At 38.6% G+C, this 24,878-nt stretch overlaps 2 protein-coding genes across 4 annotated transcripts; one reads left to right on the top strand and one right to left on the bottom strand.

The window, feature by feature from the left end:
- Window positions 1-325: 325 nt before the first annotated feature.
- Window positions 326-17,850, bottom strand: LOC137293879 (uncharacterized). Of its 3 annotated transcripts, none has more exons than XM_067824659.1 (2): window positions 17,773-17,850; window positions 326-4,425 (listed from the first exon to the last, which is right to left on the bottom strand). In XM_067824659.1, the coding sequence occupies exon 2, from the start codon at window positions 4,415-4,417 to the stop codon at window positions 1,892-1,894; it is 2,526 nt and encodes an 841-aa protein (XP_067680760.1). In that variant the 5' UTR covers window positions 4,418-4,425; window positions 17,773-17,850; the 3' UTR covers window positions 326-1,891. The 3 variants fall into 3 exon arrangements, with proteins under 3 accessions (XP_067680760.1, XP_067680761.1, XP_067680762.1); XM_067824660.1 differs by lacking the exon at window positions 17,773-17,850 and adding an exon at window positions 10,417-10,501; XM_067824661.1 differs by lacking the exon at window positions 17,773-17,850 and adding an exon at window positions 10,337-10,346.
- Window positions 17,851-20,603: 2,753 nt separating this feature from the next.
- LOC137294190 (uncharacterized) lies at window positions 20,604-24,708 on the top strand. Its single transcript, XM_067825188.1, has 2 exons — window positions 20,604-20,638; window positions 21,733-24,708. Exon 2 carries the CDS (start codon window positions 21,768-21,770, stop codon window positions 22,755-22,757), a length of 990 nt encoding a protein of 329 aa, XP_067681289.1. The 5' UTR covers window positions 20,604-20,638; window positions 21,733-21,767; the 3' UTR covers window positions 22,758-24,708.
- The last annotated feature ends 170 nt before the right edge of the window (window positions 24,709-24,878 follow it).

The following is a 24,878-nucleotide window of genomic DNA, read 5'->3' as shown; positions in this document are numbered from 1 at the left end:
CAGTCCCTGTTATGGCTGTATTCCTGATAAAACCCTGTATTTCCCTCCACATGATGTGATAACTTATACTGTGACCAAAACACCATGAAGTATGATTAGATGCAAGATAAAGGGAAATAACTGCGTAACATAAATACACACTCCTACTGTCACATCTCCTTGCATATGGTATCCAACCACGGCATCCAACCTCTTTAAATGAAAAAGTACATGCCAAAAAGAGTTAGGCATTCATCTTAAAAAGTTTTCATCACAGATATACTCTTGAAGCAAATCCTGGCATTATATAATCAACACTGATGAAATATAATTGAAAGAAAAACTCTTGAAAGACTAATGATTTTTTATTCAAGATTTAACATAAAATATCATCAGGTCATGTATGATGCCTTTGTACAACATGAAATATCACAGGAAAACTTGCATGTTAAAAATACTTTGTGCTTTGAAAGGCATAGTAGACATTGTTAAATAAAGAATAGCACTATCTAACTTACACCAAGTTCACAAAGGCTTGATGCAACAAATAAAAGCAATGTCAAGCACATTTTGCGTCAGCATAAAAATAGTCAAATAAGAGAGGAAAAGTGAGTGGAACAAACATTGTAACATCACAGATATTATATGATTTATGGCACAACAATTCCTAATAAAACATAGGATGTTAATAAAACAATAGGTCTTAATTTGTCATTTAAGAGAATTATTAAGGATATGCTTGAATGTAGGTGGTCTACAAATGACATCATGAAGATTGTACTTGCATAGAACTCATTTTGTGCATAGAGAAGTAATGTCGATCTTGAACTTTGTCTGTGTGTCCAAATTAATGCATCTGCTAGCCTCAAGCAAAAGATATTACTTCCCCCTCGTCATGTAGAGAGAAAATGGTTTCTGTGAGGTTTAAGTCTTTCCTCATCCTGATGTTGCAATAATCCAATCAAACAGCAAAGAGCACGTTTTATTAGTACTGCAAAAAAGTATATAGTGATATCATAAAAACAACACATTTCTAAGATTTTTATTCTGCTGACAGGCATTAAAGAAGTCCAAAGAAAAATAAAATAATTATAACTGTCCTAAATTCAAGCTAAGAATTTTGTCTCCATTTTGGGGGGTATAAATATCATAACTGAAATATATAATGTAAACAAGGCAATACAAGATGCATAAAAATTCAGAGGATTTTATGTATTTTGACAGATACAGACAATGAAGAAGAGCATTAACTATATAATAATTAACTTCATATACCATACTATTCAGTGCCACCAGGGAGTTGATAGAGGGGCCATTACCATGATTGCTTATGCCCTGCAATTGACATCATCAATCATTTGATCATCTGAACATGCAAATGACCTGCACAGAGCATTACAAATCATATTTGTCTTATGACTGGTCAAATGAATACAAAAACAAATAACATTCACATTTCCTATAAAATATGCAGTTACTTTAAAGTTCCAAGTTTGAAGTCTATACCTTAGACTTATTACTCATTTCCTGTTGACCCCAATCGATCACTGTCAAAGATGCCACCCTCTCTCTATAGAATGTCCATGTAAAAATCATTTTTCATTTGAATTACAGATTGCCAAAGTCTTTCCTGCACTGTATCATACATCAATGTTATGATTATTAACCACTAAAAATGTGCACAAAAGCAAAATCAATACGGATAAATATATCACCAGACTTTACCATATCCAATGCATATGTGTTCATGATCCCGTAATATTACATTATGAGATCCCTGGGGGATAAAATAGCCAAGTTGTCTGATAGGCACCAGACATCTGGATTCATATCATCACTAGGCTATCAATCATGGCAGTATCAAGAAGTTCTTTCTCAGCATGGCAATTCTCTTTACATAATTCCAAAATTTTCAGACCGCTGTTTCCTTATGTGTTTTCAGTACTGAAGGTTGTGCTCTGGCAGAATACACACGAACAAAACCATCCCAGCATGCAACAAACACAGTCCCATCGGGTTCTACATGGACATCCATGGGCTGCTTCACACCATCAGACATGGACACAATCTTCTCCTGAAGGACAGGAAGTCCATCATCACACTTTATTACAAACACACTGTTATCTTCAAAATTTGTAACATATATATCACCAGTACGACAACATAATCCATTTTGAGAAAGAAAGTTTTCCTCTTCGATTTCAGGTGCGTACCGGAACAGTTCATGGCCATATTGAGTAAAGCAGACCAATGCATGGGCTGAAGAATCAACAACATAGATCAAACCAGAGGTAGATACACTTATGCTGGTGAAGTCATGCTGAATCAGTTCACTGCAGAGGCGTAAAGAAGACAGCCTTTTTCCTTCATGATCAATAACGTCTATTGGGCCTAGAATATCACCACTGAAAGTTTCATGTTGACGAATCTGACACGTGACAGCTATAAAGTTTCCTGATCCAGAATCATGTATGCTCTTATAGCATCGTTCAGTGCGTATCACTGAGACAACTTCAAGCTCTGACTGAATTGAGATAATGTAAATAGATTTCAGACATGGAACCGTCACTGCAACAAAACTGTCTAACACACTGGTGACAGACTTGGGCTTACCTGCAAGATGAAGAGATTGCATTTTGACATCTTGTACATTCCAGTTGGAAAAGGTTTTAAGGCTTTGATTTCCAAAGTCCAAAACGGCAATGACTCCACCAACAACACATATTGCACACAACTGGACTTTGGTATTGTCATTTTGCATTTCCCCTGAAAAATCTTTGAGATGGTCAAACCGCATCTGATATTGTATACAAGCCAGATGAGAAATGTTGACAGTCTCTGGGATTTGAAGGTTTAAAGTAGGCACTGAAGAATTCTTTGTTATAGCAGTCTCAAAACGTCTATGCTCACCAGTAGTTACTGAGGATATGGTGGTGTTTCTTGACCTATTTGAGTTTGTAGCTTGAGATGGAATATCCATGGATGTAGGAGTGAGAGCAGTTCGAATGGGTTTCTTCAGTATTGATGCTTGTGCTCTGGCAGAATACACTCGAACAAAACCATCCCAGCATGCAACAAACACAGTCCCATCGGGTTCTACATGGACATCCATGGGCTGCTTCACACCATCAGACATGGACACAATCTTCTCCTGAAGGACAGGAAGTCCATCATCACACTTTATTACAAGCACACTGTTATCTTCAAAATTTGTAACATATATATCACCAGTACGACAACATAATCCATTTTGAGAAAGAAAGTTTTCCTCTTCGATTTCAGGTGCGTACCGGAACAGTTCATGGCCATATTGAGTAAAGCAGACCAATGCATGGGCTGAAGAATCAACAACATAGATCAAACCAGAGGTAGATACACTTATGCTGGTGAAGTCATGCTGAATCAGTTCACTGCAGAGGCGTAAAGAAGACAGCCTTTTTCCCTCATGATCAATAACGTCTATTGGGCCTAGAATATCACCACTGAAAGTTTCATGTTGACGAATCTGACACGTGACAGCTATAAAGTTTCCTGATCCAGAATCATGTATGCTCTTATAGCATCGTTCAGTGCGTATCACTGAGACAACTTCAAGCTCTGACTGAATTGAGATAATGTAAATAGATTTCAGACATGGAACCGTCACTGCAACAAAACTGTCTAACACATTGGTGACAGACTTGGGCTTACCTGCAAGATGAAGAGATTGCATTTTGACATCTTGTACATTCCAGTTGGAAAAGGTTTTAAGGCTTTGATTTCCAAAGTCCAAAACGGCAATGACTCCACCAACAACACATATTGCACACAACTGGACTTTGGTATTGTCATTTTGCATTTCCCCTGAAAGATCTTTGAGATGGTCAAACCGCCTCTGATATTGTATACAAGCTAGATGAGAAATGTTGACAGTCTCTGGGATTTGAAGGTTTAAAGTAGGTACTGATGAATTCTTTGTCATAGCAGTCTCAAAATGTCTACGCATTTCACTAGTTACTGAGGGAATACTGTTGAGGTTTCCAGACCTATTTGAATTTGTAGCTTGAGACAGCAGATCCATGGATTCAGGAGTAACAGGAGACTGCATGGAACTAACATTGCTCAAGATGTAGTTGCCTTTTATTAACTGCTGGCTCTCTGACTCCTTGACCTTCAAAGCATTCATCAAATTTTCTATGTAGAAGTTTGTCTTGAAATCAGAGGCCCATTCTTCAAGAGGCTTAGATGAACAAGGAGCTTCGATCAGTTCTCTGCAGAGTGGGCACGGAAAACCCTTTTTACGTTTTACTCCAAACTGTTCATCTTCAGCGACGATGTATGATGATAAACATTTGAGGCAGAATGTATGAAGACATGACAGGGACTTAGGTATCGTGTACACATCATAACAGATGCTGCAAGTGAGGAAGTCATCTTGGAAACTGGATGCTGTAGCCATTGTTGAGTCTGGAAAAAGGATTCATAATTATTATTTCATAACATGCTGGTAAATGTAAATGTGTAGAATTCAACAAGATTTAACAGCTGTTCAGTTTTTCAGACTTTGTCAGCCTGTTCACTCAAAATGATGCAAGCTATTGCGTTTGAAACCAGGAAAAGTTTCAACATGATGCAGAAGTTCAAATCCACAATGTCCTGACATTTGTCAGTGGATGACACCCTAAATGATGGAGTGAATTAGAAAACTAGAGAATCTGGATCTTTTTAAAAGAAAATTGAATGTATGTCAATTCATGTCAGGAATATGTACTCAAGTACAAATGTCAACCTGCTTTATAGAATTTAGAGGATGGTATGTGTCATGTGTGTATTTTTGATGTTAGGGATGGAATGTTCCTGGATTCCAACAAGACACAAAGTCTGCCATACATTTAAATCTGCCATGATCTCATTACATCATCGCACACATCAAAGATGTCACTTGCCTACATCATCATTTTGGGGTATGTACAGTTTACGGAACAAATATCACACCATGATATCAGCCTTTTTGGTCCTACAGATATCTGTACATTTCAAGCAACATTTGGGTACTTTCTGAAAAAAGAAAACTGAAAACAATATCCATAGCATATAAACAATGACTCCTTTGCTACTTTGACTTTGATTTATGACATGATAAAACAGAAACGTAAGGCTGAAGGTTGAATGAGTTTAGTTTTACGCTGCCTTTAGCAATATTCCAGCAATATCATGGTGGGGGGATACCAGAATGAATTTACAAAAACTCAATATCTCTATATACACTCTTCACGGATAACAACTTCTTCTATTGTATATGATGCGATGTTTTGATATGGATTCTTACAATGTTGTCACTCTTGCTTGACAAAAGAAGCTGTTATCCATAAACATGTCTTACTTTCATTTTACTCACCATATTTCTAAAATGCCAATCAAACGGATCATCTCTATAAACACGCAATAAGCCCTCAGCATATCGATAAATGAACCAGGCAAAAACATTCTACATTACACTTGAGTGCACACCCACCCACTCTGACTGTTTTCAGTCTCTTTGGTGCTTCGTTTCGAGGGAAGTAAACCCAAGTACAAAATAATGCACTATTGGTTTGCGATTGTACACTTATTTTTGTTTATTTGTTTTTTTCATAACCAGCAATGTATATCATATGTCATAAATAAGCAACAATAGTGTTTGAATTATATTTGCTTTTTTGGTTGCATGTGACCTTTAAGATATATATGTAAGTGTTGAAAACAATAACACTGAACTCCACGGGTACTCATGGGTGCTCTAACTTACTCAAACTCTTTAATTCCAACTTCATATCCCATACCACAAATCCAATGAGTGCTCAAAATCCATCACTTTCTCTATAGCCCAACATGCTGGTCCAACATCAGCCAGGGCTTGATTTAAGAGATGTTAACCTTCTTGCACAAGGTGCAACCTAACATAGAAACCTTGTTGGCCAGACAAATTCCAGATGCACTGCTCTTGTACATTGATGCATAACTGACTGTTAACTAGGTTGCACTTTGTATTATTGGCTTACACCAGTGAAAGTAACAAAGCACTAAATCTAACAATGTCAGATCGTTGGTTATTGTTGTTTAATGACGCATTCAGCAGTATTTGAGATAGAAGGTGGTACTCCAAAATCCTGACCAAACCCAAATTCTGTTTGCACAACAATTTCACTGATTCACTCTAACTGTAGGAAAGCATAATAACAGATTTTGATAAATTATACTTGACATCTATATAGAGTATATATACTGTACTGAGTTTTAACCCTACAGAATTTCAATCTGTATCAAGTTAAGTGTACACTTGAAGATTCTGAGGATAAGTGTTTATGGATGATCAAGTTCTTCATTGTATAACAGCCATGTCTCAGTACAGATACTTACACCTTTTTCAAGCATGCTATAACTATCTCTGCTAAGTGTGTGATTCATATTCTAACTGTTTCAGATTTCCTATCTGTTGGTGTTAATATAATTGCACCTACCTCAGCAGTTTGAGAAACAGACACTGCTAAAAGTTTATCAAGATTTTGTAAAACGCTGAAAACAGACAATTTCTCCGCTTTTCACCATGTACCAATCAAAGCACTGTGTTACAATTTTTTTAATTTGTCACCTTTACAGAAAGTGTGAGCCAGGTAAATATAGCCTGATGTCTGAACGACATAAGTGTATATAAAATGGATTTATGTGCTAATGCACAACATAATAAACTCAACATTAAGAATGACCCGCAATAATTGTCAAAAATGGATTTTCTTCTATGAACAGAAAGGTCATGCAAGTATAAAGATAAGGGGGCATAACTCTGCTATGCTAATGTAATTCAGATCATATGAAGAGAATTTGTTCTGGATGCAGACACTATATTTTTCTTATGTTTTGTTCACTGCGAACCAAATATTTTCAAAACAAAGTTCCCAAATGTGAGTGGACACCTTATGGTAGTTTCACAATTTATAGAAAAGATGTCAATGTACTACATCAAAAAGCAGGTAATTGCGATTTGCATGGCCCTATCTGATACGTAAGTTAGTTCTTAGATTTCCATATTATCCTGTTTTTGTAGATTAATTTTAATTTTGCAGCATTATTAATGGAGTAGCAGCCACTTCTTCAACTGTAATGAAATTACCAAAAATAATACATTTTAGTTGATGTCATGGCATGTTTTGTGCATTTTGTAACATTGGAAAAAGACGACATTGGTTTCCTGATTAGTATATATAGTATATATATAATTTCCAGTTCCTAATTGTATAAGGGGTCTCGGCTGTTATGGCAGAATTCAACACTCTTCTAAGAAAACATAAAATGAATGGTTTAACAATTTAAATAGTGTCATGTGTCAACAATTAGACATTTTTACTGCGTATCGTATTGTGGGCAACACGCTCACCTGTTTGGCATCAATTTAATGTACATGAAAAATAATATTTCACAGCGCCTGAAAATTTATTAAGGATATAAATATTCTTTTTCTTATGATTATATAGCTCTTTCTTTTCATAAGTATACAAAGAAAGGTGCAAAAAGATCGCACTTTGTATGGAACTATTATAACATGGATGTAAGGTTTGTCCAAATTACAACATAACCTGACTTATACATTTTTAAACAATTTTCATGCAAATTTTGTTTGAGTCTGATGTCTTTTCACAATATATTTCAATCAAATTTGAATTGATGTTATTAATGAAAACAATGATAATGAACCATAAAACGTTTCTGAAAAACAGGCAGCTGACCCATCAATATTCATAATTGTTTTGTCTATAAAAGGACACAAATAAATTCAATGTACATGACAATTCCTTTAAATATGTATGCTTGTACATTTCGTAAGATATATAAATCATTTTCATTAATATTATCATTTTTACTTTTAAGGTTGAATTAAATCACCGTTTATTAACATATTTAGGTCAAACTGCAGTATTTTCACATTTCAAAACAAATAACGCTGTGAATTGCAATTTTGTACTGTGTGAAAAATGGTGACATTTATAATAAAGCCATTTATGAGAGATTAATTTATGCACTTTAAATTCGTCTGACACAACAGCTGATGGTATCAAGAAACAAGGATTTTACCTAAAAATTCAAAACTGCGAAGTATATTTGTGTGTGTGTGATATATTTAGAATTTTATTGGACTTGAAAGTGAGGGTTGAAGAGGATGGACATATAATGTCCCTGTGGCAACCATGGGATTAAGGGAACCCACTCTTGAAACCTGCAGACATACATGAAGAATCACTTGTGAAACTGTTAACAAAATAAATTCAGCTGTTTTATCATTTTCAAATTACCATAGGTTGATAAATTAAGTTTATGTGCTATTTTTCCTCACAGAATGCAAATACCATACAACAGCATTAATAATAATATTAATTAATACCAGACCATTCCATGTCTGTTTCCTTGCTAACCTGTATGAGACAGTCCGTGACAAAAGTTTTAATATAAATTTATAATCCCTGCAGATAGGGCAGGACATGGCAGGTTAGTGTTCATGTTACAGTCAATGTCTACAATCAGGCACAATCAGTCAATGTGTACATTGCCTAACAAGCTCAGTCATTGTGTACATTGCCTAAAATGTTCAGGCATTGTGTACATTGCCTGATTAATTAGCCCAGTTTTGTACACATTGACTGACTGTTTAACAGGGGTCATACAGTTGGCAAGATTAATACAGGTTTCATTCTGTGATCGCATAGGCTTCTTTTAACGTAATAATGTTTATTCATTAGAGCACTCTGGTTTCTTATGAAGATTGACTGGTTCAGTTAAAGTGTTCTCGTTGACGAAAACGAAAACGATTAATATCAATGATAAAATGACTTTATTTCACAACATACACAAACGCATGAAATTACTTCTGATGGAAAACAATCATGGTACATAACAATCATCAACAATTTTTGTTCTGGCAGTTGTGGCTGCTGTGGCACCTAATGCTACACAACACACCCGACTTGTAACATTTACACTTCTTTGTGGCACACTGTTTCCCACTTTTGGAGCAGTTACACCTTGTATAACCTTGTCCACCACATTTGGATTCTGTTTGGACTGCTTGTCTTAATCCGATTTCTTTCTGTGTGGAAACGTCATGGACAGTTTCTGGGAGCAAAGGTCAAACTCACTCCATGAATATCACCTGCCTGCACAAAGATCTTGTACATGTCATCTTCATGTCAGTCTAGAACCACTCCCATAATGTTGTGTGGGTCACCTTTTCCTCGATCAACCACGGGAATGGGGACAGTAACATTGTCTTCAGGGTTAGCAGCAACATTTGTAGGTACGTCTTCTTCTCAGCCACTGATGCAACCTTTACTTCCTCAATCAAACTGAAGTACTCTTCCTTAGTCAACAAAATTGACTTTGCATCAGACTGTCTCCTGCTCAACAGCTGCTCACAAAATGAAATGTCGACTCCATGATGATAGAGTGACCATAGTGACTGTGAAGGATACTGAGAATTTTCCTTTTTATAGAATGTCCAGCATGTGAAGCCTGTACTCCAAGAATAATTGGATTAGTTACCAGGACTTCATTAAAAGACTTCCATGTGATGAAAGAACTACAGATGTGTTATTATTTTCAACAAGATTTCTCAACTAATCTCAATTATAAACATAACCTCATTATATGAAGCCACAACACTCTGAAAGATAAACATTACTGCATTAAAAGAAGCCTACGTGGCTTCTATGTGATCACAGAATGAGACCTGTGGTTATCTCATCTCCTCAACCAATCTCAACTATAAACCTTCATTAGAGGCGACAGTGCTCTAACGAATAAACATCGTCATCTGGATGATCCCTGTTAAACAATTGGTCAATGTGGACAATAACTGGGCTAATTAATCAGGCAATGTACACAATGCCTGAGCTCGTTAGGTAACGTACACACTGACTGATTAATTCAGTCATAGTACACATTGCCTGATTGTAGACATTGACTGTGACATATACAGTGTTTAATCACCGCGACCCGTCATAATGTACATCCTAGTTACATTGTCATTACATGTCGTTACATTGTGAAGAGCTTTGGTGAAACACCCCTTCCAACGTAGAGTCGCTGCGAGGAGTTTCCACCAAAAACAACAGCTTGACACCGGAGACCATTAGAATCAATATGGTCTCTGTTGAAACACACCCTCGGCCCTCGCTCCCTACCAAGATCAGAGTTCTAGTGACAGTGGTTTTCCAGTCTCAATGGCCTCGCGATGTGTGAGACTTTGACAACTTTGGACACAAGCTTCGTGTCTGTTCGCGTCACAGTCACGCTGTAGAAACGTATGCTAATCTACAGAATGTTTAATACACGCAACACAACATCGTACCTAATGTCAGCTTTGAACTCGCCTGTGTTGAGACTATTTTTTTGTGTTCACTCCTATACCGCATGCGATTCTGATATTACCTATACTGAAGTCTTGTTCGTCTCGCAAGTTTCACCCGAAGTGTTGCAAGTTGTCAGTCTCAGTACTTCTTAAACTGGATTCCTGTCGAAAAGCACTTGCGCTCCACAGCGCACTTCAGCCAAGGAAGCGAAAGACATGGTACCAGTCTTAATGCGCGATGAAACACGATCGGCAGAACTCGGTCCTATCCGGAAAGAAAACACGGCTGAGATGAACACAGGGATGCAACAGTCAAAACGTAAACTAGCTTGCTGACGCGATTAGTGTCCGTTTGTCGTGTGTACATATACGTACAAAGTTGCTGATTTTTTACCACAAATCTGTTTTGATATATTAGAGAATATACTAAGATACAGCCTTTTTAAACATAAGTCTAACAAATCGATGATGGGCTGGGAGCGTTGCTGATGACTTGTGGATTGGTGGGTTCACCCATTTTCGTATGGTGAGGTAGTGGGGGTAGCAATTTTGTACATAAAAACGTTAAAAAAATTAAAAGGTGATGCTAAAAATAGGATAAGGGGGAGGGGGTCATTGATTTTGTACATGACACGCAGCTAGGGTTTACCTTACTTTGTCCATAAAAATCACCACCTCCACCACCTCACAGCCGAAATTTGTGAACGGTCGGTCCCTTTGATGTGTATGATCATTCGCTGCAAAAATAAGCTCTCCTTCATTCTGCCGTGACACTCAAAAGAAAGTCACGAATACACTTTACGTAGTCCGCACTTTTTCCCTTTCCAAAGAACAAATGGATGGTATGTTCAGGGAGCCGACAACAAATGTTGACTGGAGTCAAGTGAGACATCCTCGATATCTCCAGGGTATACGTTCCGATAAGTCTCCACTATAGTGGAGACTTATCAGAACGTTATAGTGGAGAGTTATCAGAACGTTATAGTGGAGAGTTATCGGAACGTATACCCTGGAGATATCGAGGATGCAAGTGAGACGGCTGTGTTAATACTTACTTAAGTGTACACTTGAAGATTCTGAGGATAAGTGTTTATGGATGATCAAGTTCTTCATTGTATAACAGCCATGTCTCAGTACAGATACTTACACCTTTTTCAAGCATGCTATAACTATCTCTGCTAAGTGTGTGATTCATATTCTAACTGTTTCAGATTTCCTATCTGTTGGTGTTAATATAATTGCACCTACCTCAGCAGTTTGAGAAACAGACACTGCTAAAAGTTTATCAAGATTTTGTAAAACGCTGAAAACAGACAATTTCTCCGCTTTTCACCATGCACCAATCAAAGCACTGTGTTACAATTTTTTTAATTTGTCACCTTTACAGAAAGTGTGAGCCAGGTAAATATAGCCTGATGTCTGAACGACATAAGTGTATATAAAATGGATTTATGTGCTAATGCACAACATAATAAACTCAACATTAAGAATGACCCGCAATAATTGTCAAAAATGGATTTTCTTCTATGAACAGAAAGGTCATGCAAGTATAAAGATAAGGGGGCATAACTCTGCTATGCTAATGTAATTCAGATCATATGAAGAGAATTTGTTCTGGATGCAGACACTATATTTTTCTTATGTTTTGTTCACTGCGAACCAAATATTTTCAAAACAAAGTTCCCAAATGTGAGTGGACACCTTTTGGTAGTTTCACAATTTATAGAAAAGATGTCAATGTACTACATCAAAAAGCAGGTAATTGCGATTTGCATGGCCCTATCTGATACGTAAGTTAGTTCTTAGATTTCCATATTATCCTGTTTTTGTAGATTAATTTTAATTTTGCAGCATTATTAATGGAGTAGCAGCCACTTCTTCAACTGTAATGAAATTACCAAAAATAATACATTTTAGTTGATGTCATGGCATGTTTTGTGCATTTTGTAACATTGGAAAAAGACGACATTGGTTTCCTGATTAGTATATATAGTATATATATAATTTCCAGTTCCTAATTGTATAAGGGGTCTCGGCTGTTATGGCAGAATTCAACACTCTTCTAAGAAAACATAAAATGAATGGTTTAACAATTTAAATAGTGTCATGTGTCAACAATTAGACATTTTTACTGCGTATCGTATTGTGGGCAACACGCTCACCTGTTTGGCATCAATTTAATGTACATGAAAAATAATATTTCACAGCGCCTGAAAATTTATTAAGGATATAAATATTCTTTTTCTTATGATTATATAGCTCTTTCTTTTCATAAGTATACAAAGAAAGGTGCAAAAAGATCGCACTTTGTATGGAACTATTATAACATGGATGTAAGGTTTGTCCAAATTACAACATAACCTGACTTATACATTTTTAAACAATTTTCATGCAAATTTTGTTTGAGTCTGATGTCTTTTCACAATATATTTCAATCAAATTTGAATTGATGTTATTAATGAAAACAATGATAATGAACCATAAAACGTTTCTGAAAAACAGGCAGCTGACCCATCAATATTCATAATTGTTTTGTCTATAAAAGGACACAAATAAATTCAATGTACATGACAATTCCTTTAAATATGTATGCTTGTACATTTCGTAAGATATATAAATCATTTTCATTAATATTATCATTTTTACTTTTAAGGTTGAATTAAATCACCGTTTATTAACATATTTAGGTCAAACTGCAGTATTTTCACATTTCAAAACAAATAACGCTGTGAATTGCAATTTTGTACTGTGTGAAAAATGGTGACATTTATAATAAAGCCATTTATGAGAGATTAATTTATGCACTTTAAATTCGTCTGACACAACAGCTGATGGTATCAAGAAACAAGGATTTTACCTAAAAATTCAAAACTGCGAAGTATATTTGTGTGTGTGTGATATATTTAGAATTTTATTGGACTTGAAAGTGAGGGTTGAAGAGGATGGACATATAATGTCCCTGTGGCAACCATGGGATTAAGGGAACCCACTCTTGAAACCTGCAGACATACATGAAGAATCACTTGTGAAACTGTTAACAAAATAAATTCAGCTGTTTTATCATTTCCAAATTGCCATAGGTTGATAAATTAAGTTTATGTGCTATTTTTCCTCACAGAATGCAAATACCATACAACAGCATTAATAATAATATTAATTAATACCAGACCATTCCATGTCTGTTTCCTTGCTAACCTGTATGAGACAGTCCGTGACAAAAGTTTTAATATAAATTTATAATCCCTGCAGATAGGGCAGGACATGGCAGGTTAGTGTTCATGTTACAGTCAATGTCTACAATCAGGCACAATAAGTCAATGTGTACATTGCCTAACAAGCTCAGTCATTGTGTACATTGCCTAAAATGTTCAGGCATTGTGTACATTGCCTGATTAATTAGCCCAGTTTTGTACACATTGACTGACTGTTTAACAGGGGTCATACAGTTGGCAAGATTAATACAGGTTTCATTCTGTGATCGCATAGGCTTCTTTTAACGTAATAATGTTTATTCATTAGAGCACTCTGGTTTCTTATGAAGATTGACTGGTTCAGTTAAAGTGTTCTCGTTGACGAAAACGAAAACGATTAATATCAATGATAAAATGACTTTATTTCACAACATACACAAACGCATGAAATTACTTCTGATGGAAAACAATCATGGTAGATAACAATCATCAACAATTTTTGTTCTGGCAGTTGTGGCTGCTGTGGCACCTAATGCTACACAACACACCCGACTTGTAACATTTACACTTCTTTGTGGCACACTGTTTCCCACTTTTGGAGCAGTTACACCTTGTATAACCTTGTCCACCACATTTGGATTCTGTTTGGACTGCTTGTCTTAATCCGATTTCTTTCTGTGTGGAAACGTCATGGACAGTTTCTGGGAGCAAAGGTCAAACTCACTCCATGAATATCACCTGCCTGCACAAAGATCTTGTACATGTCATCTTCATGTCAGTCTAGAACCACTCCCATAATGTTGTGTGGGTCACCTTTTCCTCGATCAACCACGGGAATGGGGACAGTAACATTGTCTTCAGGGTTAGCAGCAACATTTGTAGGTACGTCTTCTTCTCAGCCACTGATGCAACCTTTACTTCCTCAATCAAACTGAAGTACTCTTCCTTAGTCAACAAAATTGACTTTGCATCAGACTGTCTCCTGCTCAACAGCTGCTCACAAAATGAAATGTCGACTCCATGATGATTGAGTGACCATAGTGACTGTGAAGGATACTGAGAATTTTCCTTTTTATAGAATGTCCAGCATGTGAAGCCTGTACTCCAAGAATAATTGGATTAGTTACCAGGACTTCATTAAAAGACTTCCATGTGATGAAAGAACTACAGATGTATTATTATTTTCAACAAGATTTCTCAACTAATCTCAATTATAAACATAACCTCATTATATGAAGCCACAACACTCTGAAAGATAAACATTACTGCATTAAAAGAAGCCTACGTGGCTTCTATGTGATCACAGAATGAGACCTGTGGTTATCTCATCTCCTCAACCAATCTCAACTATAAACCTTCATTAGAGGCGACAGTGCTCTAACGAATAAACATCGTCATCTGGATGATCCCTGTTAAACAATTGGTCAATGTGGACAATAACTGGGCTAATTAATCAGGCAATGTACACAATGCCTGAGCTCGTTAGGAAACGTACACACTGACTGATTAATTCAGTCATAGTACACATTGCCTGATTGTAGACATTGACTGTGACATATACAGTGTTTAATCACCGCGACCCGTCATAATGTACATCCTAGTTACATTGTCGCTGTGAAGAGCTTTGGTGAAACACCCCTTCCAACGTAGAGTCGCTGCGAGGAGTTTCCACCAAAAACAACAGCTTGACACCGGAGACCATTAGAATCAATATGGTCTCTGTTGAAACACACCCTCGGCCCTCGCTCCCTACCAAGATCAGAGTTCTAGTGACAGTGGTTTTCCAGTCTCAATGGCCTCGCGATGTGTGAGACTTTGACAACTTTGGACACAAGCTTCGTGTCTGTTCGCGTCACAGTCACGCTGTAGAAACGTATGCTAATCTACAGAATGTTAATACACGCAACACAACATCGTACCTAATGTCAGCTTTGAACTCGCCTGTGTTGAGACTATTTTTTTGTGTTCACTCCTATACCGCATGCGATTCTGATATTACCTATACTGAAGTCTTGTTCGTCTCGCAAGTTTCACCCGAAGTGTTGCAAGTTGTCAGTCTCAGTACTTCTTAAACTGGATTCCTGTCGAAAAGCACTTGCGCTCCACAGCGCACTTCAGCCAAGGAAGCGAAAGACATGGTACCAGTCTTAATGCGCGATGAAACACGATCGGCAGAACTCGGTCCTATCCGGAAAGAAAACACGGCTGAGATGAACACAGGGATGCAACAGTCAAAACGTAAACTAGCTTGCTGACGCGATTAGTGTCCGTTTGTCGTGTGTACATATACGTACAAAGTTGCTGATTTTTTACCACAAATCTGTTTTGATATATTAGAGAATATACTAAGATACAGCCTTTTTAAACATAAGTCTAACAAATCGATGATGGGCTGGGAGCGTTGCTGATGACTTGTGGATTGGTGGGTTCACCCATTTTCGTATGGTGAGGTAGTGGGGGTAGCAATTTTGTACATAAAAACGTTAAAAAAAATTAAAAGGTGATGCTAAAAATAGGATAAGGGGGAGGGGGTCATTGATTTTGTACATGACACGCAGCTAGGGTTTACCTTACTTTGTCCATAAAAATCACCACCTCCACCACCTCACAGCCGAAATTTGTGAACGGTCAGTCCCTTTGATGTGTATGATCATTCGCTGCAAAAATAAGCTCTCCTTCATTCTGCCGTGACACTCAAAAGAAAGTCACGAATACACTTTACGTAGTCCGCACTTTCTCCCTTTCCAAAGAACAAATGGATGGTATGTTCAGGGAGCCGACAACAAATGTTGACTGGAGTCAAGTGAGACATCCTCGATATCTCCAGGGTATACGTTCCGATAAGTCTCCACTATAGTGGAGACTTATCAGAACGTTATAGTGGAGAGTTATCAGAACGTTATAGTGGAGAGTTATCAGAACGTTATAGTGGAGAGTTATCGGAACGTATACCCTGGAGATATCGAGGATGCTAGTGAGACGGCTTTAATACTTACTTCGTAATCGTGAGCACCATTATCACCTGAGTTGGCAACGTCTTCTCTGCGTTCACACTTACGATATTAAGAAACAGAACCCACCTTCGATGAGTTCAAATTAATCAAGACTTAAGTAAGGACAATGCATGCTCCCGATTACGACACAATGCAGGCGTACTGAAATATTAAAACGTCTATTGTTATGTTACCATTCCCATTACCGGTCATTAGGACACCAACAATTACATACAGAAAAGAATATTATGATTTTAAAGATTTTCAGAATCAATCCTATAATATTTGTTCCAGTATCATAATTATATATATATAGACACACACACACACACACACACACACAGAGAGAGAGAGAGAGAGAGAGAGAGAGAGAGTTAGGAATATACATGTATGCATTTATTGAAATTATGCATAGGGATCTATTTATTCATTGGCACACTGATGAAATATCAATCGTAAAAATACCAGTATCCCTAACTTACGTTGTCCAGAAGAGTGCTGTTAGACAAAGCAATCTTAGCACTAATGTGATGGTGACTTGCTTTCTTTAATTCCGCTTCTAAGACAGCCTTAGCACTAAGGTGTATTTTGTACAACGGGACTTTGAAGAGTAAATAAGATGGCAATTTCTTTATTGCTTATATGTATACAATAAAGAAGAGGTTGTGATCCATGTACTTGTCTCATATTTTCACCAACTAAATGTCCCTCAAGAAGGTTTACAAAGATTGGGTTGGTATTGGTCTTCAGCAAGCCATGCCTGCTATAAATAACGACTTCCGGGTGGTCAGTCTCGTTACATGTAATCTGAGTATTGCTGAGCTAGTTGTTAAACAATATACATCATATCCGTTTGGTGCAAATGGAAAAGTTATCGTTCCTGTTTGGACTTAGTTCATGAAGTTCGTAACCAACATAAATCAGCCAGCCTCGTACTGTAATGCCATCGCAATCTCCGCAATAGCGAAGGATATATGTCGTATCATATCCATACACAATGAAATAGCCATGCTGATTTAAGCTTTATTCACATTCTGTCTAAACACATACGAAAGAATATATAGTACCGAGAAACTGGCCATTAACACCTGCAGATGTATAGTTGTGGAGCGTTACGTGCTTATCCGCGACTCTTTCGCCGATATGTCATTAACATAACAACCATCTACATACAGTATGTACTTTTGTAGATCCTACCAATCATATTACTAGCATGTATTACACACTAACATATCGGCAGGCTAAATCTCACCTGGGCACGTGCGAAACGAGTCTGGATATATCCTGGTATTCACTTCACAGTTACAATCGGTCGCTAGATATTCGACGAATTGGGTGACTGTGCCAAACGTGGCTTGGTACTGCTGTAAGTAATGGATATCGTTGAGAAAGATTGGGACAGAAGACAAGCTATTGAGCAATACGCATTGAGGCGTGTCAGGCATTTAAGTCATCTGTAGTTGTCTCCCTTATAAACGCTTGCTAAAGATCGGTTTTATCAGAGTGTACATGCAGGCCCACATCTGAATGGAGACACAGAGAAACAAATAACATTAAAGTGCTAGTATCAGTTTTAACACTTGTTTTGAAACAAGGGATACCACATCAATAACTGTCTTTGAACAGCAAGAATATAATCACATTGTCACGATTGCATAATGTCACATTTTCCCGCGTAATCAAAATATAATTGCGAAATCCCGTTATATGAATAGATTCATGTGATTTCGGTCAAAGTACGTTTCATGGATCTTTGTAACTACATGAATAACCCCCGCAAAGGCTTAATCCCGGTGTTCAGCACGCACGTCTATGAGAATGGTGTTTTCTGGCTAGAGTTTATGATCAGGAATTAATACTTCAGTAAGCAGCCAGGTATGGCTTAACTTGATAGTGTAGTTTTATCCTGAAAGCAATGGGTTCGAAAAAGCGAGTGTCTCATTACAGCGCTCATATCATTTATCACTCTACAGAACCCACAAACACGGGTATGATGCTGTTGATCTTGGATGGAGAACATCTAGACACCGGAAGATGTTGTTTTCGGATGCAAACTAGGGGCTGATTATTGATCGTCTTGGACAAGACACTCCGTAGACTAATGCCCAGTGTGTGTGTGTGCGCGCGCGCGCGCTTGCGTGCGTGTTTGCCAGTAGCAAACAAACACATTTTAATTGAAAAGGAGCATCGAGGGTGCAGAGATTCAGAACCTGAGGAAATCTATACTTGTTTCTTTTAAGGATTTAGCACTGCAGAGAAGGGTTGGCAGTAGGCAAGATAATGTGGCTCTGGGACTGTGAGACAGACGAGACACTCTGAAGTGCACAAGTCTACAAGATCAAAATTAACAGTTTACATGTTAATTTCTAAAAACTAATAAATAACAGACCGGGATCCTTAGAGGTTCATTTATCTAGACTTGCCTCTTTATCAAATAATATTACTGTACATGAGCTCAGCTTTCAGTACAGCCTTGGGCCACGGCTACGTCTTGGGCTATTAGGGGACTATACATTTTCTCGCCATACGGCTGTTATCACTGTGTACATCTGTGCACTAATCACGTTTATGCTGCGTGACTATTTCATTGAGATTAATGATTTTGTGTCCAGAATGGACCAGTTTACTATTGACACTTCCATGGAAAACTTGTACCTCCTTGCGCTGTGCATGTCAGTCGTATTGATCGGCCCCTCTGATGGGGGTAGTAGTCACGTGACTTGGAATTAACTTGAAGTTGATTACCGGTTCTATATCGACAACTGCCGATGTAGCTCTGTGACGAGTTTATTCTTGGAATCTAGCTCCTTGTGCGTTTGAGCTACTGTATGCATTTTCTTTTCCGGAAAATTTGCTGCTTATAGAACGTCCATGGAGATGCATCTTCATTAAAGAAGACAGGTGTTAAGAAAACTGAGAGAATGATACGTAAAATAATAACAAAAGAGTTGACTATAATCCCATACTTTAGTTTTCGCTGCTTAGTGACTTGTAGTTTGCTGTCGTTGTTAATGTGTATCTGTTTGCTGTGTTGTATTTGGCTTTGTTAGCATTTGCAGTATTTTGGTCGGCGGCGGGGTAGTCTGGTGGTTAAAGCGTTCGCTCGTCACGCCGGAGACCCGGGTTCGATTCCCCACATGGACAAAATGTGTTAAGCCTATTTTTGGTGTCCCCCGCTCTGATATTTCTTGAATATTGCTGTATGCGACGTAAAACCACACTCGCAGTTGGTAGTTGTGTACGTGTTTATACAGGCCTTTTGTCAAAAGTAGGGCGGGAATGCTCACACTATCAGCCGCTGGAATGCCCATACATATATTCACACCAAGGTAATCTTGTTGACAGTCGTGGCTGCGTCGCACATAGGCAACGACACACGTCCCTTCTCAGTCCTCTGTCTGATTAAATTGAGTGAGTAACTTTAGTTTTCCGCAGCATTAGTATTCCATCAATATCACTCCGGGAAACTCCAGAAATGGGTTTCACACATAGTGCCTATGTATGGAATCGAACCCGGGTCCTTGGCGTGACTAGCGAACACCCTAACAACTAGGCTACCCCTTCTCCCCGAGCTGATCAAAACGAAGTCCTATTATTACCTTAACTTGCAGAACACAGGGCAAAAGGAAGACTTTAGTCCTCTGATATGAACAGAACCGTGCACAATCAGCCATGCATATAACTAGATAACAAGATGTAATTTCCCAGCCGAGCATTCAGTCTGTTTTAATCTTGCGACTGCTCATAAGCGAGCTCCAAGAACGACCCTTGGACCATGAATGTTTACCAATGCATATAATTATTTACAATGCTCCACAGCCTTGTGAATTTGGAGCCAGCGACACCGCTGGATGTGGGCGGCGCCAGCGTCTGCCGAACGACTCCTACATTACGTCAGTCGCCAGCAGTCAAGCGTGCCTCATACTCTTGGACGCTGATGTTGTGGTGTGGAGAACCAGCAACGAGTAGAATATCTTATCAAAACGATAGCGAGGAATGCAGCCATGAAGCGAACCAGCATCCCACGTAAAGAACCCGGCGTTTTCACCAGTGCACATTCAAGAAACTAGCTGCAACCATCGCTGCCGCTGCGGAATCTGGGGGAATACAACCCTCAGGTTGTAAGTGAATACTTCCCTCTTGCATGCTAACCAGTGCCTCGCACGTTGTCTCCCAACGCTCTGTACGGAGGTAGATGCGTTTTATCAATATATTAGAAATTGACTTTATGTTTACCGATGCTATGTATGTTTGAAAGTGCCGTGGAATAACGGCCCAGAATGCTGGTGATGTCTTTTGGTCGCCATTTTGGAGAAGTATCGACTGCATTTTGACTGGCGCTGCGGTACTCGGAGAATCGATACCTAAGTTGGAGTAAACACAGCTCATCAATGGTGATCTCGCGGAGGAGAGGATCGTAGAGGTGTATATACAGACATTTGAGAGAGGTGGATCTCTCTTCATCAGGCGCATAGTGTATATATATTTATGTGAGGCAGGCATCTACGTCGCGTTTCGATAATGTCTAGCCATACCACACCGCAATGAGAACTAGGAGTGTAGAAATAGGTATCACACATTGCACACATGTGGGGAGTCGAACCAGTGTCTTCGTGGATACGCTTTATCTGCAGGACTAACTAAAGTGTGTCAATCGCAACAGGATTCGTCTAGAGATTACAGCATCGGTTCGTCACGCTGTTCTCACAACTGGGTATACAATATGAGAAGTCAGTGTCACGATATGTGCCTGGAATATTGCTTAAATTTAAGTACAACTGCATCTACATTTTCAATTGAAATATTTGTCTGAGCCCAATTCGTTTCAAGTAATGAGTTTGTCATCTTTCAAGTTTTCTATTTTTTACGACAATTTGTTCAGCCACAAACATTGTTTCAAGAGACAAGACATTTGTAATTATATGTATAAGTTGACTGTGTAGTAGTTGTATGCAGTATTACTACAGATTATATATAAGAAAAGATAGATCTATGGATGTCAACATCTTTATTATGAATAACACAACGTTTCGGATCTTATGCTTGCTCTTTCATCAGGATGCGCTCCGAAACGTCGTGTTATTCATAATAAAGATGTTGACATTATTTCATAGATCTTGCTTTTCTTATGTATTCAATTTCTACATAGCATTCAAAGAGTAGACTATAGATAGCTCACAAAACAAGTGATGACTGATGTTGAATGTTTCAGATTCCCAATACAGAGGAACAGCATACAGTGCCGCCATGGTGCTCACCATGAAAGAAGAATTAGTCATGATGATCTTGCTTCTGAGCATCACCATCGCCTGTGTGTCTTACATCGTCCTCATGAACCTCCTCGTCATCATCGCAATATTTCAGGACGCCGAGGCAAGACGGAAGCTGTTCTTCAAGATTATCCTTTCTATTGCAGTTGTGCACTTCATCCAAGGTGTGACCGTCATCCCGCTACGTGTTGCTGCCGAGTCTAATATCGAACTGTTTAAAAGCCTCCCAGATGTCTGTAAATACTGGCACGTAACAGAGCTATCCTTAGCTGTTATTCTAATCTTGCTCGTCTTTATGTTGATGTTTGAGAGATTTCTAAGCCTAACCTCCCCGATTGTTGTTTCCAATACCTGTTTCGGTTGCCTCATGCTGTTGTCACCCTGGATCTTAGGACCAGCGTTTACGTTACTTCTGTTCTACACAAGTAACAGTGAGCTCCAAAACTTATGGGATTTCTTGCAAGGGAACAAGCAGGACAGTTGCTCTCTAGGACAGTCAGAACAGTGGATTTTTTCAGTGTTCGGATTCCTACTTCCATCTGCATTCGTGTTCGGTTTTTGTTGGGCCAACGTCGTCATAATGTGTATGCTGAAGAGACGGTACAGTGAGAGATTTATAGAAAATCCTATGAGTCACACCACTGCAAGTACCCTGGTTGCCCTCTTTTTCATTGTGATGTGGTTACCAGCTCATTGCACTCCCATCACGTCTTTTTTCAACAGAGGGTACTGCCCAGACCTACTCAAGTACAGTGGGTTTGCAAACGCTGCAGTAACGCCCTCCCTGTGGTTGATTGTGCCAGCTATTAAGAAAGGATTCCACTGTATATGCTGCTGTGGATGCCGATCATGTCGTGGGGAGTCCCAAAGACAGGCTGGCGTCGTCCACACGTCTGCTGTTGATGAGACTCGGATCAGGATGCTTGGACAAGAGCAGATTCAACCATCATTCACAACCAAATTGTAAAACGTTGAAGTCATGAAGACGAACCCTTCAGCTTTATTCACTAAAGGAGTCGGTAAAGGACTGAATGAATTTTGGAGATCCGAGTCAGTGAATGGATTACAACAATTAGGCGCGAGACATCAACAAGAGCTCATTTTATAACGCTGGACGCGTTACTAAACACTAAATATACTGAACAGTCTTCATGCGAATGCGGATTATCATCAGTATCATTTGTTTCTTTCATCAACCCTTCACTTGGTTAGCCTGAGCAGAGAAATAGGTTATTTTAACACAAAGACTTATGTATGAATTTAGTGCCCGATCGCTTGTATGAAAGTTACGCAAGAAACGTTTCCTGAAGATAACAAGCGTGAAATTACACTTTCCTGAACTGTGAATACCGAACGTGAACTTGTTCGACAATGTGCTATAACACAAGTGTGACTATCAAACTTATCGACTATGTGCTATGACACAATTGTGAATACCGATTCTTCGGCCATCAGCTATAACTCACCTTTGAATACCTATCGTGAACCTGTTCGACTATGTGCTATAACACAACTGTGAATATCAAATCTGTTCGGCTATGTGCTATAACACAACTGTGAATACCGATCTTGCTAGGTCATCAGCCACAACTCAACTGTGTGAATACTGGACGTATTCGTACACAAGCTTTAACTGTCATACCTAACCAGAACCTGAAGTATTCAAATTGTGAATACTGAATGAGAACTTGCACAACCTGTAATGTGCATACTGGATGAACTTTGATGGTGTGACCATCCGCGAGAATGGATCTGGATGAATACTACATAATCGTGTCAGGACACTTGCCATATACAGACTGCGAATAGGTTAAACATTTGTTATGACCTAGCCGTACTGTGAATATCAAATGTGATTGTGCCAGAGCATCTGAAAATTGTAACATTCTGAACTTTAACTTTTCAGGTCATCATATAATTTTCAGGAACATTTAAAGGACTCGTTTTCAAGGACTCAACCGTATCTTCAGAGTGAATAGTGAAAATGAGTTCGTGAACTCATGAATGGAAACATGTACCACCAATCGGTATGGTTTAATACCGATTCCAGCACTGCAGCAAGTATATCGTAATCATACACTGACATTAGGAGGCTGTTAGAAAAACTTCAGTCTTGTATTGTTTCCTTGAACAGTCACATTTGATCTTTGTCATACATTAAGATAGAATACCGAGATTAACACTTGCACACTGTTGATGATTTTGTCTTAAAGTTAGCACACATATGTATATACACAAGTATCAGTGTGTAGCAGTTCGAAAAGGATAGCAGTCATTTTTTCGATATCTTTCAGCCTTAACCACCGAGCAGCGTTCTACAAGGTAACGAGAGCACTAAACCTGTCTAAATTTGATTCTTTTAAGCATAGACTCACAGAGAACTGTTGTCCATTTGTCGAACAGCCATCGTTTGACATGAAAACCATGAACAATTCGTTTAACCATCATCCTTGTCCCTCGAGGATTATGGCCTATTCGACCAACAGACATCCTTCTTTGGTCCATATTGAGAATCTCCCGGGGCTGCATGGAGATGCTGGGGATGTCAGCATGCACAGCCTAGCACTGTCAACACATGCTTAATGTGAAACGTGAACTCATTCTTGGATTTCTTAGATTTCAAGCATCGTTTAAGTGTATTTCCGTGTTGTACATTGAGTGGGTGATAAATTGATGTACGTCGGTCGATGCAGTGGGATTCTGTGACATATCACTTCAGCTAGGGCAATGACTAATATGTAAAGGTGGCATTCACTGTGGTCTACGAGAGCATTTCTGATGGCTGGACAGACCTACAATCACAATGTGATAAGTGGACAAGCCCTCGCTAGCGGAATTTATTGTCCTGGCAATAGATTTGTTTCCTGACTTTATAATATGTAAAAAATGGAATAAACACATGGTATTTTCCATACAGAAGACAGTGCTTTATTGTTGTACCATCTGTGAATACGACTCAACGCCATTTACCTCGTCCTGTCTCCATCCAATCAGTCACCCAATCTTCACCCCTGTCCCTCACTTTCTCCCTGCCCACACGTCCGCCTCTACCTTACCACTCTACCCCTACCTCTCTTCCTTCTATCTG

This window comes from Haliotis asinina, chromosome 8 (genome assembly GCF_037392515.1).
Source record: "Haliotis asinina isolate JCU_RB_2024 chromosome 8, JCU_Hal_asi_v2, whole genome shotgun sequence".
In the NCBI taxonomy this organism is placed as follows: domain Eukaryota; kingdom Metazoa; phylum Mollusca; class Gastropoda; order Lepetellida; family Haliotidae; genus Haliotis; species Haliotis asinina.
This window is presented reverse-complemented; position numbering and strand designations above follow the sequence as displayed.

Bases quoted from the DNA above. Each gene is read 5' to 3' on its own strand.
- LOC137294190 (XM_067825188.1), top strand. From the start codon at position 21,768: ATGGTGCTCACCATGAAAGAAGAATTAGTCATGATGATCTTGCTTCTG.
- LOC137293879 (XM_067824659.1), bottom strand. From the start codon at position 4,417: ATGGCTACAGCATCCAGTTTCCAAGATGACTTCCTCACTTGCAGCATC.